Raw genomic sequence first — 20061 nt, 5'->3', positions numbered from 1 at the left:
AAAGTATAAAATGATTTGACAAAATCATATGAGGAAGTTCTGGCCATCTCTCAGAAATTGATTATCTTGACATAGAACAATATTGAGAACATAAAAATAAGAATATGTGGCATACGAAAAGAAATAGAAATACAAAATTTTAACAAGCACTGACAAACCAAAGATGCATTCAAAATAAAATCATTGGGTTGTATGATAAAGAGGATTATAAAAAGAAAAAAATAAATTAAGTCACACCTATGTTACCTAAAAAAGTAAGAATCTGGTAATAATAAATTAACAAATGAATTCCTTCATTTCAGGTTGGCACCGTACGAATCGCGTGAATTAAGTCACACCTTTGAACTTTTACATTTTAGTCGGCCTTCTTGTCGCCACAAGTAAGTCTCAACTCCCAACCTTCAACTCTTCTCTCCTCTCCTCGCAAAGTATAAACTTTATTTTCTACAAACTGGCCTTTTCAAACAACTTCTTTTCTATTGGGTAACCAAAAACAATGAACCATCTATATATACGGCATACATTAATTCAGTATCTAAATCACTAAGAGTCCCTTACATGAACATCAATCCCAACAAATCATCTACTATAAAACCCCACTTTGAGAAAAATAATCCAAAACAATGTACTCTTCATCATCTGTATCAAAAAGCGTCATTTTGATCCATGTCTTTGCCATGCAACTTCTCCTTATAAACAGCGAATTACCCTTAAACACGACCAATGCGTATCTCAACCACAAATGCTTGGTTAGTAAAGGAAAATACAAGCCGGGAAGTGAGTACGAGAAACAGTTAAAATTGACCATCAAAAATTTCTATTCCGACAGTGGCAATAAAGAAGGTTACACCATGTTAGGCTCTGATGGGTTTTCCGCTATCCTCCAATGCCGCGGCGACTCCTATGGGAGCAAATGCCGCGACTGCTATGCCACCGCCGTTGCTGCGGTAATGTCACATCAATATTAGCATCAGACAAAAAAACTGCTTTATTATATGTTAATAGTCTCGTGGAATCCCGTTACTGATTGTAGCGCGAATATTTAATATGTATATTACAGCTTCATAGGAGATGTCCGTGGTACAAGGCGAAAATAATATGGTATGACCAATGTCTTCTCTCGTTTGATACCAAATATTCTACTGGGCAGATCGATTACGACAATAATTTTTGTATGTCGAACGCTAAGAAGTTGGGAGGAGATAAACTCGCGTTTATAAGGACTTGGAATATTTTCATGGACAATCTGACGACTTTAGCCATCCGTGTTGATAATAATGACCCAAAAACATCACCATTGTACGCTGTCGGGGAGACGAGGTTCAAGGGTGATATGATGTATGGAATGGTGCAATGTACGAAAGACATACCCGAAAAAGCTTGTGAAGAGTGTCTGGTGTTTAATAGCATTCATTTTCAATTTTGCTTGAATGATAAACGAGGAGCGAGATTTATGAGTAGAAGCTGTACTTTTAGGTTTGAGTTTTACCCTTTTATTGCCAAGCAGGTCCGGAATATTTAAAGAGTTAAATAAATATTTTTTTTTGGAATATTTTTCAATCAAAAGGTTATGTAACATCAAGTGCAACTCTTTTTTCATGAATGTTCAAAAGAATAAAACAACAAAATAATGACTGAATAAGAGAATGCTCGTCTATTTTGTTGCTTTATGCTTGAAAAAGTGTTTTCTCTACCTTTTCTCTTATTGAGAGATTTTTTTTTGTGCACCGAGAGAAGTCTATCTGATATATTTTAATCATAGAGCATTACAACATGTTTTCTTAGTCACATGTCATCACGAAGATGATTCTTAAAATTGTTAAAAAAATAAGTTGGTCCATATAAACATATACTATGCTTCTTATTAAATTAACTATCAAATTAATTAGTAGTATATAAAAGAATATTTTTTCTTTCTTTAAATAAAAGCTACGGAATTACCTAATATAATATATATATATATACAATTAATGATTATGAATAATACTTTTTGATAACAATTTTTGTATCATATATCTTTTTTGTTTAATTTTATATTATTAACATATATTAAACAATCATATTATGCATATAATGAAAAATATATTTTTTATTATATGTTATATTTTGAATTTTAAAACCAACTATAAATTACTAAAAATGGTAAAAGTCTCACATTGAAAATTTTGTGATCAATGGTTTAACTTTTTTCTGTTCAATCTAGATACAAATGATCATATATCGTAGAGGACGAGCGTTCGGATACACATTCGGGTTCGTATCGGGTATTTTGGATTTTTTGGATATTTCAGTATAAAGGTATAGGACCTGTTCGGGTATTTCAGTATAAAGGTATAGGACCCGTTCGGGTATTTCTACACATCGGGTCGGGTTCGGGTATTTTATGTTCGGGTTCGGATATTTTGGGTCGGATTCAGATATTTAAATTTTGAAGAAAAAATAAATAAATTATTCATTGTTTAATCTTTGTGTATCAAAATTATATTTTTAACTTAACTGGTTTTCTAATTTTTAAAAGATTAAACTATTAATAAGTTTGGAGATAAAAAATTTAAAACATAAAAACACTAATTTAGTTGTTGTTTTGAAACTTTAGATTCAACTTTTATTAATGTAAGAAAAAAGAGTTTGATATATATTTTAAGTGAGTAGCAAATGATTTTTTCCATAATTATATGTATATTATCTACTTTTGAGCAATTTGCATCATTAATATAAGTATTTAAAATAAAATGAGAGAAGTAAACTAAATATATATGGTTAATTTTAATTATGTTTGGTTATCTTCGGATATCTATTCGGGTTCGGATATTACCCGTTCGGTTCGGATATTACCTGTTTGGGTTTGGATATCCAATCATTCCGAATTCAATAACTGTTCGGGTATTTTACTACTTCGATTCAGATTTTTGGATCGGATTCATATATGGGTTCAAGTATCAGATAAAATGCTCACCCAAATAAATTGTATGAATATGAAATCTCATTAATAGATATTCATATTATAGATATATATATATATCATTTGAAATGAATTATAGCTATATTAAAATATATAAATATGTTAATTTCAAAATTTTCAGTGAAAAATTATTGAGATTTTAATATTTTAATTTTGAAATTTGTATTGAAAAATCTCACATTAAAGTTTTGTAATTAACGGTTTAAATTTTTGTTACAACAAATATACAAATGTTAAAAAATCAAATGATTAGGAAGTGTCAATAATAAGTATTTATATAAAAATATACTATATATCTATGTCAATATCTATAAAGTTTAATTTATATCATATAAAGTAAATAAAATATTTGTTTTGATTTATTTACCAAAAACGTGATTATAAATAAGAAAAAGTATTGGTTTTGATTTATGTGCTTACTATAATGTATATACTTTTATGTATACAAATTATTTTTTAAATACGTGGTTTATGATATTTTATTTAATCCTGACAATCTCAGAAACACACTTCTTCAAATCGAAGTGATTTTTAATATTGGAAGCACTATATATATTATTTCATTCAGATTAAATAATTTAGTCTTGATTTTTATTATTAAAAAGCTTTTAATGAAATATCATGACAAGATTTCAATCATCTCCTTTTGAGTTTGTTTGAAGAATGAGAGATTTGAATTGTTTCACCGTGATACCCTATCTAGCTATTATAATTGTAAGAATGAGAGATTTGAACTATTTATTATAAGTGTTTTGGTTTATCATTTAATAAATCAAACAGTTCTTAGTTTATAAATAGTTTACATATATTAGAATGGTAAAGTATCATATATATTTTTATCTATATACTCTTAAGTAACTAAACCTCAAAAGTGTAGGCTAATAAAATAAGTAACTTGTTTTGTTATTCTATAATTAGATGATTTTAAGACCGAACTGGTGAATATATACTAGATAAATATTTATATTTCGAGTCTGCAATTATATTCTATAATAGCTTGATATATTAGATTTTAACACTAACCTGTTAATATAGTTTGCCAGTGACTTTTTTCAAATTTTTATTCTTAGATATGTATCTGAAGTGGAAATAATTTATAAAGATGTCCACCTTTTTAAATTGACACTTATGTAATTCAACAAATTTATAGAAAAAGTTAAAAAGAAACTAAACTCATATCAATGAAACAAATACAAGAACTAAAGTACAATTTTATGGAGGTAGAAAATGAAATCACTTATGGAGAGTCAATAGTAAACAAATCGAGAGCAGAAAACCTAATCCCCTTTCGTCCTTATATAATCGATGTTGCCTATTTGGTTAGACGATTTATTTCAGCCGCAAAACTTAATTTTTTTGTGCATATGAAGTCTTAAAATTAATTAAAATGAGAAGTAATATGTTAACTATTCAATAACGATGATATATTTAAGAGACCAACATTTGTATTCGTCATTTTATAATTGTCATTTATAAAATGTTAAACCCATTTAATGAACAAAATTATTATAAAAACTCATTTCGCGCATGTGCACGGGTTATCATCTAATTTCTTATGATTTAATCAAATATCTTTAAGGTTCTTTTCTCGTAGTTTTTCAATTTTATTTTTATTTGAGATATAATTGTAAACTAGATGATAACTCGCGCCCTGCACGGAGTGAGTTTTTTAAAAACATATTGTACTTAAATATTATAAATAATATACATTTTGTTACCAATAACTTATTTTACATTTGATTAGAGGTGGACATTCGAGTACCATTTGGTTCGATTCAGATCTTTAAGGGTTTGGTTCAGTTCAGATCTTTGCGGGTTTGGGTTCGGATAATCTATTTAATTTTTTCCCAAAAATTAAAGTTCATATATACTTTAAATTTTTCAAAATCTAAAAAATATATATATATAACATATAAATTTGAATAATGCATGCCAAAAATACTTAAACTTAACATAAAAATTGGTTTAGCTTAAATATTTAGAGAGGAAATCAATAGATTTTTTAAGCATTTTAGGTATTATAAGTATCGTTTAGCTATTTTAAATATGTACTTATAACTATTTGTATATAATTCTAAGTATTTTGGACAACATAAAAACGTCTTATATATTTTCTATATTATTTTAGATACTAAATTTAAAAATAATTAATATTTTTAAGTATATAAATCTTGTTCGGATATATTCGGATACCTAAAATATTCTGGTTTGGATTGGGTCTGGTTCCGGTTCCGGTTCTCTATATACTAAAACTAGGGTCGGCCCGCCCTACGGGCGAGAAGTTAGAAAAAAAAAGTTATTTTATATAAATTTACATTATGAAGCATTTTTTAAAAAACATTGCGGGATGTCCAGAATAACGAAAGTCTTCTCTCTTTCAATTGTCTTTGGCTTCAATATGTATTCTCCCACCTTTGTTTCCTGTCCAAGTTGCATTTCACTCAGCAGCAGCGCATAGTTCAGCTTCTCTACACACCTTTATTTAACTTGCCATCTTTCTTTTCGTTATAAATATCAACTATACATGCCTTTTAAACACTTGTATGTTTACTTGACAAATTAACCATAAAACCAACCAATATGGGTAGAAAAAATAAGTATGTTAAGAGTGTTGCTTGTCAGGGTTAAAGGAAAGAGATAGAAACAGAGATTTGATCCAAGGATAAAATAAAAGCTGAGTTAATCTTTTATTCTTCTAATGATGGTCATGTCTATCATCTACCCGTACAAAAATAAAACTTTACAGTCACATACAACTAATTCCTTAAGTTAGAAAACTAACTTAGTAGCTTGAGATTGAGAGCTCCAACTTAGGCGGATATACAATTGTTTTGGATGTAATTGATAACGTTTCATGTGCCAAATGTAGCAAAAACAAACATAGAATCATCATTTGACAACCTCCACCTCAACTTCTTCATATTTTAATCAGAAACTCCAATTTTCAAACCATGTCCGCGTCTAAGAGGCTAAGTCCTCTCTCTTTGAACTACAGGGCGGTGTGGCTTTGGGGCTTAAACTACAAAAAAAAAAACTGTGTTTAAGATGTTTCATCAAAGAACAGAGTTGAAAAGAGATACAGCTGCGTCTGCCATTATTCCTCTGCACTTTTCCTCTTTGAGCTTCTTCACTATAAAAAAAACAGAGATCACAGACTTCAATTAATAAGGCCGATTTTTTTCTAATAAGTTTGTAGTGTGATATTTAGGGTCTACAAAGGATATCTTATGTCTAAGAACTCTCTAAGTGAAGCAAAAATATGGAACCACAACCCCCAAATTTATCATTTCCGCATGCATAATATACTTCCTTTATACCTTCGATTAAAGAAAATATCATATCAGGAACAAACAAACAAACAGAAAAAACATTTCAAGTTCATGTTAAGGAATCATACCGAGGAAGGATAGGGTCGATGCACACATTATGCAAGGTTCACATGTTACGTAAAGAACGCATTTCGAGAATTTCTCAGCGACTTGTGAAGGTGAAAGTCTATCTTTTTGCCATTGTCCAATAAGTTCATCGATTGCTTCATCTCTGCATGTCTTGTGGCCTCTCTGAACAAAATTATAACAAACGACTTATTAAGTAGCATAGACGAAGCAACCAACATGACAATCAATAAACACTCTATGTCATCGCATTGTTTTATGTTTCAGAGTTACTCATACAGAGAAATAGGTGAAAGTTTATAAAAGATTACATTGCCTGTCTCATTAGTTCGGTTAAGCCCTGAAGCAACGATGTTATCCTCCTCAAGAATGACACATCTGATCCAGACAAACAGAAAGATAATAATTTAATTGATAATAGTATCGAGAAAGAGCAACTGGGATAAAGAAAAGTAAAAAAAATTAGATACCCCCACAGGAAATTCAAGAGCCTCTAGAGCAAGTTTAGCCTGCAATCTAAGGGAATCAAAACACTGTTACTCTAGAAAAGGAACAAAATTTTGCAGTATTGGGAGCCAGAACTGGTGTTACCTGACTTCAAATCGGAGAAAAAAAATTCTTGGCGGACTTCAAATCGGAGAAGAAAGTTATTGAATTCACGCTTAGGGATCATGTCATCGAACTTCCTCATGTCTGCCCATGGGACGTCTCCAACACTGACTATAACAATCGACAAAGCATATGAGCTGCAATGTTAAAGGAACTCCAGAAAGTTAGCTTGTGGAAAAACAAAGTTGCTGAATTTAAGAAGAAAATATTGCACGTTCTTTTACCTCTCGTCAACAATGGCTTCCATAGTTGATTTCTCTTGTTGACTGAGTTCTTCCTAGGTCATAGCCAAACCTCTTGTCACCTTCACATTCAGAACGTGACCTTCACATTAAGTATCCAAAATCTGTTTTTTTCTTTCTTTTAAAAAGCTTTAAACTTTACCTGTCACAGTGGAAGCTGAAGACTTTCTCGTCATGGTTCGTTGCTGAATAATGATGGAAGAAAACATAGTGAGTAGTATAGATCGAAGATAAGATTTTTATAGGGAAACAAACTCACAGCGGCCAAACCCGAAACAGGGGATGCAGTTGTCTTCAACAAAAGGAGCCAAGGTTTGGCCAATTACAAAGATTACCTTCTTATATGGATTCGCAACTTCTCCGATCTATTGGTACAGATTGTCGCTGACAGAGTTGAGCTTCTCTGAATGCGTTAGGGTGAGGCCAAACATCGCAGTCATAGAGCAAATTTATAGCAGAGACTCGCCGACGGAAACGCCGCATCGAAGGGCTCGTACTGCGTCTGTATTAATGCCATTAAAGTCGAGTTCCGTTACAGACAGAGCGAGAACTATCGATCGTCATTCTCGCCGAAATCAGACTCGCATGAACAAAGGCGAGAATTAGGTTGGAGCGCTGCGTTTTGTTTAATGAGGACAGGTGTCGCGCTCTCCTTGAACGAATTGATGACGTGTCGTCCTTGTTGGCATCACCAGGAGAGATTGAAAGTCTCTTTTATATATAAAGACTAGGGATTAATCCGGGCTACGCCCGGGATTTTTTTATTTTTTTCTAATTTAAGTTGTTAAATCATTTATATTTAGGTTATGATATATATTTATATAAACGTTAAGATGCACGTCATAATTAAAATTTGTTTTTAAATTTTAACACGTTAAATTAACATATTTTTTACTATTTAAATATTTTTTTGTAATTTTGTTGGCTATCTAGTTATCATATTTAGCAAAACTATATGTTAAGTGTTGGAATAAATGTTTTAGATATTTAATTAAACTGCAGAGTATTTTTGAATCGACCACATGCTCAACAATCGATTGATCCGTAAAAATATGGTCGATTTCCTTGCCCAGGTAAGTACAATTTTAGCAAAACTATCTTTGATTTTGAAATATTAAGTATATAACTATTCTTTTGAATATTGTTTATGTAAATATTTTTTGTGATGTTTGAATTTGTGATGTTCGTATACTTAACCTAGATGATATTGATGTTTAACAATTTATTGTTTTCTGGAAATAGAAAATAATGATATATTAAAACGTATCTAATACTTGTTAAATGATAGTATAATGTAAATTACATCCATTATTTGAAAATAACCATTTGTTGTTTTTATTTTTTTTAAATCAGAAATTATTTTTATTTAAAAACATTATTCATATATAATATAATAGTTTAAGTTTGGAAGATTAATATATGTATATATATAAATTATGTATATTTAAAAAAAAAATTTAAGGTATTATATATTGAGTAACTGAATAAAAGCTGAATTTCTTATCTTGAAAATCAAATATTTATATTTTTGTCTTCACGTTATACTCACCAATCCATCATTGATATTTATAACTCTGTATGTTTTTAAAAAAACTTAGTTTTAAGTAATAAACGAATTGAATAAATTAAATTCATCACCTATAATGTTCTGTAAACTATATTTGAAAACTCTCAAAAGTTATATTTTAAGCTTAATATTACTATTATTTAATTTAATTTATTTTAAGCATAATATATGCTAAACCAACTTAAATTATATTTACAATAGGATCATCCTAAACCGGTTAATAAACCAAAAACAATACTAAACCAACATGAACCAATACCTGATTCGGCGAGGAAGAAAGTGTTTCGGGATAAACGCTTGAATGAATATTAACAATAAAATTCTAGATTAGATTACTTTAAATTTGTAAGAATACCTTTGAGTCTATGAAAAGCAATTCAATTCTCATGAATAAGTTTGGCTTTTGGAAGTTGCGGGTTTCCCAACAATGAATCCACCTAATAAAAAGTTCGTTGTTATAAAAAATCTCTTTCAAGGTCATTAAAGGTTTTTGGGATGGCAAGAGCTGATGGTGGAACCATTTTTTTGCTCGAGTGATTTGAAGTTTTCCTTGATAATGTGAGGTTGATGTTGATGGAATAATAAGTTTTATAGGGACTTTCTTGATGTAAAACTATATATTTTTATTTTTTTTGTTTAATGTGGTATTTCCATTTTTATATAATTTACTACCATTTTAAGATAGATGTACATTTTAAGATAAATGCTTAAATCTTAATGTACTTTTTCTAATTTTTAAAATGTTTATTTCCATTTCTTATATTTTTTTACGTAATATCTATATTTTATATTTTAAAATAGATATTTAAATCTTAATGTACTTTTTCCATTTTTTTCAAATTGTGTATTTACTTATATTATATATTTTACATTTTAAGATAGATTTTTAATGCTTAATGAACTTTTTCCATTTTTTAAAAAAGTTGTGTATTTACTTATTATTGTATAGATAATTCACATATTATATATTTACATTATTTACTTATTTATTTATTTATAATTCATATATTATATATTTAATGCTTAATGTTTATTTCCATTTCATGACTTTTTATTTACTTAATATCTCTATTTTACATTTTAAGATAGATGTTTAAATCTTAATGTACGTTTTCCTTTTTTTTTTAAATTGTATATTTCCATTTGTTATACTTTCTATTTACATAATATATATTTTAAATTTTAAGATATATTTTTAAATCTTAATGTAATTTTCCATTTTTTAAATTGGGTATTTACTTATATTATATATTTACTTATGATTTATTTTTCTTTATATTGTGTATTTCTATTTCTTATACTTTCTATTAACTAATAATTTTATATTTTAAGATAGATTTACATTTTAAGATAGATATTTAAATACTACTTCTTCCATTTTTTTAAATTGTGTATTTCCTGTTCTTATACTTTCTATTTTGGTAATATCTATATTTTACATTTTAAGATAGATGTTTAAATCTTAATATACGTTTTCCATTGTTTTTAAGTTGTGTATTTCTTTTTCTTATACTTTATATTTACTTAATATCTATATTTTACATCTTAAGATAGATGTTTAATATTTAATGTACTCTTTCCATTTTTTAAAAATTGTGCATTTACTTATTATTGTATATATTATTCGTATATTTATATATTTATAATATTTACTTATTATCTATTTTTCTATATATTGAGTATTTCTCTTTCTTATACTTTATATTTAGTTAATATCAATATTTTATATTTTAAGATAGATGTTTAAATCTTAATGTATTTTTCCATTTTTAATGTAAAACGGCAATGTTTAATAGAAGAACTTGGACAAATAGTCAAATAGTTATATTTATGTTTTTTTTTCTTTTTTATATAAAATGTTAATGTTACATTATGGAGATAAGCCAGTTTTTTTAGTGAAAATGATAATCTTACATATGTTTAATGTAGTTTTTGTATTTTTTTATGTTGTATGTTTACATATTGTTGTTATTTTTAAATGTAAAATGGTAATCTTACATATGCTTAATGTAGTATTTCCATTTTTTATGTTGTATGTTTACATATTATTTATTATTTTCTAAATTATATATAATGTTCTTTTTTACAAAATAGTAATGTTACATTATGGAGATAATCCGTCTTTTTTTTAGTGAAAAATGGTAATCTTACATATGTTTAATGTAGTATTTCCATTTTTTATGTTGTATTTTTACATATATTTATTATTTTCAAAATTATATATAATGTTTTTTATTTTATTTTTATAAAACGGTAATGTTACATTATGAAGATAAGCCGTCTTTTTTTTTTAAAGTGAAAAATGGTAATCTTACATATTTTTAATGTAGTTTTTTCATTTTTTATGCTGTATGTTTACATATTATTTATAATTTTTGAAAATTAGTAATATTAAAATGTAAAACTATATTTTATGCCACGTGTCATCTTTCGGGAGAAGTTTTTTTTGCTGATGTGGACGATCTATGGAGCCTCAAAAGGTCAATTTTATTAGTATTTTTTTTTTATAAAACGGTAATGTTACATTATGGAGATAAGCCGTTTTTTTTAAGTGAAAAATGGTAATCTTACATATCTTTAATGTAGTTTTTCCATTTTTTATCCTGTATGTTTACATATTATTTATAATTTTCGAAAATTAGTAATATTAAAATGTAAAACTATATTTTATGCCACGTGTCATCTTTTGGGAGAAGTTTTTTTTGCTGATGTGGACGCTCTATGGAGCCTCAAAAGGTCTATTTTATTAGTATAGATCAAAAGGTCAATTTTATTAGTATCTTTTTTATAAAACGGTAATGTTACATTATGGAGATAAGCCATTTTTTTAAGTAAAAAATGGTAATCTTACATATCTTTAATGTAGTTTTTTCATTTTTTATGCTGTATGTTTACATATTATTTATAATTTTCGAAAATTAGTAATATGAAAATGTAAAACTATATTTTATGCCACGTGTCATCTTTCGGGAGAAGTTTTTTTTGCTGATGTGGACGCTCTATGGAGCCTCAAAAGGTCCATTTTATTAGTATAGATAGATTAGTAATATTAAAATGTAAAACTATATTTTTATGACATGTGTCATCTTTCGGGAGAAGCTATTTTTTGCTGATGTGGACGCTCTATGTAGCTTCAAAAGGTTCATTTTATTAGTATAGATTTTATGACACGTGTCATCTTTCGGGAGAAGCTTTTTTTATTGATGTGGACGCTCTATAGAACTTCAAAAGGTTCCTTTTATTAGTATAGATTTTGAACTCATTCGGAAATCTAACCAATCCCTTTCTTATTAAAGGAGGAGCATTGATAGAAATAAACCTTGGCCTCATGTGTTTATTACATGAGTGCCATTTCCTAGGTGTCATCACCACATACACTCTCACTTACTTTAAAAAAAACCCTTTATGAACTAGAAAAATTACAAACAAATGCCACTGGTCATTACATTATACTATATCATTTTGGATTTCAAAAATAACTTTCGGATTACATTTCGATTTCAAAAAAAAAAACCGGGATCTAAATAAGGCAGTATATTAACTCCTTCCTAAAAGAGACTTTATGGTATGTTCGAAAATTTGAAAGTGTTTCATTTAAATAAGGTAATAAAATAAGTGTCTCATCTAAAGTTATGTACGCTTTAGTACAATTTTTGATTCTTTAAATGTGGTACAACTAAGTTCTTTAACCTGTATCAGTACTTGGTACATCTAAAGTTCATATCAAAAATCATAAAACTAATCTTGCAACAAGCAAACTATGTTTATCATAAAACTAATATAGAATCGTTTATCATAATGTTCATATCATAACCTATACGAATGTTCATATCAAATCGTTCTATGATATTTTTGATTCAATTCATCGAAAATAACCAATTAAACCCAAGACTTAATGCTTCAAAATATTAAGGAAACACAATTGAATTGTTAACGTAATCAAGGAAACAAAATTCAAAGAATTGAAAAACTTACCTTAATCGATAGGGGAATATTTCTGAAATATTTTTGGCGTGATCATCACTGATTTTTCTTACCTATTTCACGTCTACGCATCACGCAATTTATAAATCAGGCAACTGGTATATACGGTATTAATTTCCCATCATTAATATCGGTTTCTTCGATTGAATTTGGCGTGGTGAGGAAAGACCTAGGCTCCGTGTTGATATAAATAGTAGAGCTGTTCGTTTCCATCTCCTCACCATTCTATTTTTAATTTTCTTTTGTTTTTTTTATACATTGTTCCTTTTATATTTTATTAGATTATTGCTTATGTTTCATTTAATATTATATTTATAATTTACCCGCATGTAAACAAATATACAATTTAATTTTAATGGTCATCGCATATAAATTTATATTGACATACTAAAATTCTTAGCTATAATCCATACTTTCTTACATATATTTTTCTTACTATGACTTTAACTTTTATTATGTCTACATATTAAAAATTATAATATTTTAATAATCTTCTCGCTCCGTGCAGGGCGCGGGTTATCACCTAGTTTTGGTTAAAGTTCAGTACTATTCTTTGGATCAGTCTTGGTTATGTTTTTATGGGTTCAAACTTTTTGCCCAACCCTATATTTTTATTGTGATAATATTTTAAACGAAAATGATGATGTCTCATATTCATTTTGGGTATGCAACAATTTTTAAAACAAAACACATTTTATTATGTACATGATTCATTTAGTTAATCATTAACTGTACTAGGTCCATTTAAGAAACAGATGGTTCATATCAGTTCTAATCAAATTTCAAAATTAAAATATTAAACTCTCAATACTCTTTCAATGAAAATTTCAAAATTAACATATTTATGTATTTTTAAATGGTACATAGTTATGGTACATAGTTTAATTTAAACGATATTAATATATATATAATTTAATATGAATATCTATTAAATAAAAATTCATATTAATACAATTGTATAATCATTGGTATTTTGTTATAACAAAAAAATGAGCCATTGATCACAAAATTTTCAAAGGGATTTTTAACATTTTTTTGTAATTTAAAGTCGTTTTAAAATATTCAAAATATAACATATAAGTAAAAAACTATTTTTTATATTATATGTTTAGAGTGTTTTCTTTTAATAATATAAAATTAAACAAAAATGAAGAATGATGCAAAAATTGTTATCAAATCTTTATTATTCATAATCATTAATTGTCATATATATTAATCCTATTAGGTAATTCTGTAGCTTTTATTTAAAGAAAAAAATACATGATTATTATATTTTGGTTAATATAATGTTTTCTATTAATTGGAGTTTGGATCAATATTTTTTTTAATTGATTATTAAGGTGCCATGTAAGCTAAATTGTCATTCTAATTAATTGACACCTAAAGAGAGTCTCTTTTTGATTATTACAAACTTAAGGTTACAACTTTTTAAATGATTCTCAATTAATATATAGGGGATGATCCGCCATAGAAGAACAACCACATCACAATTCACATCATGATCGTGTTCTTGTGAGTTGTGATACGAAAGCAATAGGAGGACGAATCACATAAGCGTTACAGCGCAACTCCATGTCACCAAACAAAATATATAGTTCATCTGTTGGGAAAATATGCATTTAATTCCTGAAGTATTTGAAAATGGCAGTTTTAATACTCAAGTACTGCTTGCGCATATTTATTCTCCAACTAATAGTTGAGTGCATAAAATTGGGAACAAAATAGTCAATAATTAACTAATGAACGGAAAAATAACGGTTTCTGTCAACTTTTTAACGGTGGAATAAAATCATGATTTTGTACAGTCAATGATTAGTTAGAGAATAAATATGCGCATATAATACTTGAGTATTTAATTTGCCAATTAAAAATACTTGAGGAATTAAAAACAACACTTTTTTTTTTGAAAATCATAATTTGAAATATTCTCAAGTTAGATATAACAAATATACGAGAGTCTTATCTATTTGAAATTGAGTTTTATCAATTACGTATAAAATAATACAAATAATTATAGTTGCATCGTATTGTTCGTATTGTTGATGTACTCTATGTTTATAAAATCACTTATCGATGATTTCATATTGTTTAGACAATTATATGTTGTACATTGGATCTCTACTTTAGACAATCACATCTAATTATCTGTACTTTACACATTCATATACTGTACATTATCAATATAATGCAAATGTAATTATCTTATGTTATTTTATATGCTTTTATAAACTAAATAAATCCTTTTCCGCGATTAAATATCTTGTATATTATTTCAAGTTATGAATCTTTCTAACTATGAATTATTTTAAAAGTCATCTAAAGTGATATAAACATGAAGTACATCAACAATACGATGTAACTGTAATTATTTTGTATTGTTTTATATGTCATTGTAAAAAATATATCTTTCTAAAGATAAATATCTCGTATAATGATTTTATTTTAACTTGGAAATATTTTAACTTATATTTTTTCAAAAGGGATTGATGTTAGTGACTTTCATTCTTATAAGAAATATAAAGCAAAAAATGAGTTTTTAATTCCTCAAGTATTTTCAATCGGTAAATTAAATACTCAAGTATTAAATGCGCATATTTATTCCCCAACTAATCATTGACTGCGCAAAATCATGATTAGAATATTCTACCGTTAAAAAGTTGATGGAACCGTTATTTTTCCGTTCATTAGTTAACAGTTGACTATTTGTTCTCACTTTTGCGCAGTCAACTGTTAGTTGGAGAATAAATATGTGAAACCATACTTAAGTATTAAAATTGCCGATGAGTATTAAAACTGCCGATTTCAAATATTTCGGGAATTAAATGCCCATTGTCCCTTCATCTGTTTATAATTTAAGATTTTTTAGAGAAAAAATGATATTTCAAAATCTAAGATATTTTTGCTATTTTTATAAAAATTTAAACTTTATTAAAAATTCGTTAACCAATAAAATGTCACTGCATTATTTATGATTGAAGTTCACTTTAAATTTCTATTATTAATTAATGATGTCATCACATAAAAAATAGATTTCTTAATTCTTATGATTTTAACCAAAATATCTTAGAGGGCTTATTGGACTATGTATTTGAAAAATCAGTTTAAAAAAAAACAAATCCTACAAATCCAAAACTTACTGGATTAATAATTGATACAAATAATTCTCATAAAAGTTTTCCTTATTGAAAATTGGGATTTCATCTATAGTGTTTATCAAAATGTATTTTTGATTATCTAAAATTCATCTAGATGAAAATACCACCTAATGAGATAGCGTTTCAAAAACGGAAGAAATGAGTATTCCACCTTTGTGCAGTGTTTTGAAACCCAACATGGATCCACTATCAAACAAACCCGGTGTTGCGATATATAATCTGGTTTGGAGTTTAAAAAAATATATTATTTAAGAGTCCTATAACAAAAACCCGTTAAAACGTGGAACCTAATTTCTGATTGAACCATTGGTTGAACCAATAAGTAACTTTTACCTTTTTCTTAGATTTTTTTTTTAATTACGGCTTTAAAATCTGTTTTGTATTTAAAATAAGAAATTTGGTTTTCAGTATTTATTATTGATTCTAATGAATTAGAAAATGTCCTTGCTGAAAAAATCCCAAAATGATGAAATGACAAACCAAAAAAAAAATGATGGTTATTTTTAGAATTTTGATTGAATTTTGTAATTTATTTGTGACTTATTAATTTTGTTATTTTTTTTAATATACCATCTGAATAAACTTAAGTGAATGATGATAGAGAGATTAAAAATTATTCGATGTGATTTGGTATTATTTTAATTTTTGTTATCTTCAGTCTATTTTAATTTTGATGTTCTACTTTTACTTTCTTTTGGATTTAAATTTAAAATTTATTATTAATATTATACATTTAAATACTTATGAGGTCTTGATATTTTATTATATTTAATAATTTTAACTTATTACAAAAATTGTTAAATAGTTTAAATTATTTTTTTGATATTTTGTATGTGAAATGAAAATGATGACAAAAAAAAAGTATGTGGAATGAAAATAAAAACAAAAATAAAATTTAAGTAGTTTTCTATACAAGTGAAGGGAAATACAAGAAAGACCTCATTGCTGTCCATATTGCCAGTTGTAGAACGGAGCATTCCAGTAGGGAGGAGGCCGCATAGACAATCCAACGCAGTATCGAAGTCTAGCCGGTGCCGTTGCAGTACCTAATGTTACACTGCCAGACATTCAGTACGCAGTTAAACAAGTCTGCTTGTTTATGCATCATCCTCGGGTGCAAATTCTCGACGCTCTAAAACGGATCATACGCTATGTCAAGGGCATATTGTTGGAGTAAGCTTGAAGTAACTTGAGATTGAAGCTACCTAATCCTATTGAGTTATGGAAATCTATAAGGATTAGGAAATATTGAAATATGTTAAACCTATTGTGTTTAGGAAACTTTGATTCCTATATAAGAAGATGTCAAGATGTGACATAGCTTATGAGTTTTAGGTTATTGATTTGATATTGTGATTGTGATCTGAATTTAGTGAATAAGAGAAGGACTTCTTATTAAACTTGTTTGTGTGATTCTATATTTGGTATCAGAGCAAGCAGGTTCTAAAGATCGATCATGAGTGATAACAAGGATGAGATCGTAGCACACAAAGACACCGGCATGGCGCACAAAGACAACGGCCCTGCTTCCATCAAATTTCCGATGTTAACTTCTTCAAACTATACTGTCTGGGCTATGAGAATGAAGGTGGCACTTAAGGTCAGTGAGGTATGGGAAACAATTGACCCGGGATCCAAGGATGAGAAGAAGAACAATATGGCTATAGCGTTTCTATTTCAATCCATACCCGAAGCTCTAATCTTGCAAGTTGGAGACATTGATACAGCAAAGGGAGTTTGGGATGCAATAAAGGCAAGACATGTTGGAGCTGAGAGGGTCAAAGAAGCTAGACTACAAACCCTAATGGCAGAATTCGATAGACTCAAGATGAAAGAAGAAGATACAATAGATCTCTTTGTTGGGAAACTATCTGAAATCTCATCAAAGTCTGCATCACTAGGCGAGACCATTGAAGAATCCAAACTTGTGAAAAAGTTTCTAAAGACCTTGCCAAGGAAGAAATATATACATATTGTGGCCTCTCTTGAACAAGTTCTTGATTTCAACACAACGAGCTTCGAAGACATAGTGGGTAGATTGAAAGCGTATGAAGAACGGATCGCTGAAGAAGAAGAAGAAACACATGACGAAGGGAAACTGATGTATGGTGATACAAGCCAAGATAGTTATGGAGGAAACTATAGTGGAGGACGAGGTCGAGGTCGAAGCGGTCGTTCTCAATGGAGAGGAAGAGGTCGTGGTCGCACTGGATCAACGTTTCAAAGTCAGCAAGATGCATATAGACAGCGTCAAAACGGAGATGCGTCACACATAACCTGTTTCAAGTGTGACAAACAGGGTCATTACGCCAATGATTGTCCGGACAAAGTGCTAAAGCTCCAAGAGACGGCTGAAAAGAAAGATGAAGACACCCAAGATGCTGATGAATTAATGGTACACGAAGTAGTCTACCTCAACGAGAATAAAGTAAATCCTACTAGCTTTGAGGCTGATCTTGATGCAGAGAACGTGTGGTATCTTGACAACGGTGCTAGTAACCATATGTGTGGGAACCGCCTGTTCTTTTACAAACTTGACGAGACCATCACCGGTAAAGTAAGATTTGGGGACGACTCTCGGATCGACATACAAGGAAAGGGCTCAATCCGTTTTGTTCTTAAGGAAGGCGAGAAGAAAATCTTGAATAACGTCTACTATATACCAGGATTAAGAAGCAACATTATTAGTTTGGGACAGGCTACTGAAGTGGGTTGCGAAGTCAGTATGAAAGACAAGACACTGATGCTATATGACAGATACGGAAGCTTGATGGTTAGTACTACACGATCAAGAAACAGACTATACAAGGTCAGTTTGGAGGTCGATCGTATGTACTGTCTACAAATAACTGAAGCCACACAAACATCTGTATGGCACTCACGACTTGGCCATGTAAACATCAACACACTAAAACTGATGGCAAAAAGGAAACTTGTTACTGGCTTAACCAACGTCGAAATTGAGAAAGAAAAGTGTGTTTCTTGTTTACTTGGAAAGCAAGCGAGGAAACCTTTTCCACAAGCAACGAAGTTTAGAGCTTCTAATCCACTAGAGCTTGTTCACGGGGATCTTTGTGGTCCTATTTCACCAACAACACCGGCTCTGAAGAGGTATATATTTGTGCTTATAGATGATCACACACGATACATGTGGACAATATTATTGAGAGAGAAAAGTGAAGCTCTTGAGAAATTCAAAAGATTCAAAACACTTGTCGAGAAAGAAACACAGAGCAAGGTCAAGATGTTTCGAACCGATAGAGGAGGTGAATTTGTGTCTCATGAATTCAATGAATACTGCGACAAGAAAGGTATAAAGAGGCATTTGACAGCTCCCTACACCCCTCAGCAGAATGGAGTTGTAGAATGACGAAACCGGACACTTATGGAGATGACAAGGAGTATCTTGAAGCATATGAACGTGCCAAATAACCTATGGGGAGAAGCTGTGAGACATTCTACTTACCTAATCAACAGACTTGCAACAAGGTCATTAGATGAGAGAACACCATATGAGATGCTACGCTCAAGAAGACCAAACCTCTCGCACTTAAGAATATTCGGATGCCTATGTTATGCAAAAACAGAAGCACCGGGAAGAAAGAAACTCGATGATAGAGCAAGAGCACTGGTACACTTGGGAACTGAACCAGGATCAAAAGCATACCGATTACTTGATCCAGTAACCAAGCGAATCAGAGTAAGTCGTGATGTTGTGTTTTATGAAGAGAAAGAATGGGACTGGAGTAAAACAGAGGAAACAGAGCATCCTAAAGCAGGAGAGCTTGTCGTGAAACTCAAGAAGTTGGGTAATGAGTCAAGAGAAGTCGAGATCATTCAAGATGATGAAGAAGAAGAAGGTGAACATGTTATTGAAGTTGATGATGAAGAAGACATTGAAGGTGATGAAGAAGATGATACACAAGAACCTAGACGGTCACATCGCGTGAGTACAAAGCCATCTTATCTAGATGACTATATTTTGCTTGCTGAGGTTGAAAGTGAACGCCTCTTGATGATCATTAACGATGAGCCATGGGATTATAATGAAGCCAAGAAGTTGAAGGTATGGATCGATGCTTGCAAGGATGAAATATTCTCTATAGAGAAAAATAATACATGGGAACTCGTTGTGTTGCCTTCTGGA

General features: G+C 29.4%; 1 protein-coding gene across 1 annotated transcript; it reads left to right on the top strand.

Annotated features, from left to right (window-relative positions):
* Positions 1-414: 414 nt before the first annotated feature.
* Positions 415-1657, top strand: LOC106449411 (putative cysteine-rich repeat secretory protein 17). The gene is made up of 2 exons (XM_013891172.3): positions 415-947; positions 1061-1657. The coding sequence occupies exons 1-2, from the start codon at positions 624-626 to the stop codon at positions 1520-1522; spliced, it is 786 nt and encodes a 261-aa protein (XP_013746626.1). The 5' UTR covers positions 415-623; the 3' UTR covers positions 1523-1657.
* Positions 1658-20061: the final 18404 nt, after the last annotated feature.

The sequence above is a fragment of the Brassica napus genome, chromosome A5, assembly GCF_020379485.1.
Source record: "Brassica napus cultivar Da-Ae chromosome A5, Da-Ae, whole genome shotgun sequence".
NCBI classification, from domain to species: domain Eukaryota; kingdom Viridiplantae; phylum Streptophyta; class Magnoliopsida; order Brassicales; family Brassicaceae; genus Brassica; species Brassica napus.
The sequence above is the reverse complement of the archived record's forward strand: the minus strand, read 5'-3'. Positions and strand labels throughout refer to the sequence as shown.

Excerpts from the sequence above, each read along its gene's own strand:
- LOC106449411 (XM_013891172.3), top strand. The coding sequence starts at position 624 with ATGTACTCTTCATCATCTGTATCAAAAAGCGTCATTTTGATCCATGTC. Across the intron at positions 948-1,060 it reads ATGCCACCGCCGTTGCTGCG|CTTCATAGGAGATGTCCGTG; the intron begins GTAATGTCACAT and ends TGTATATTACAG.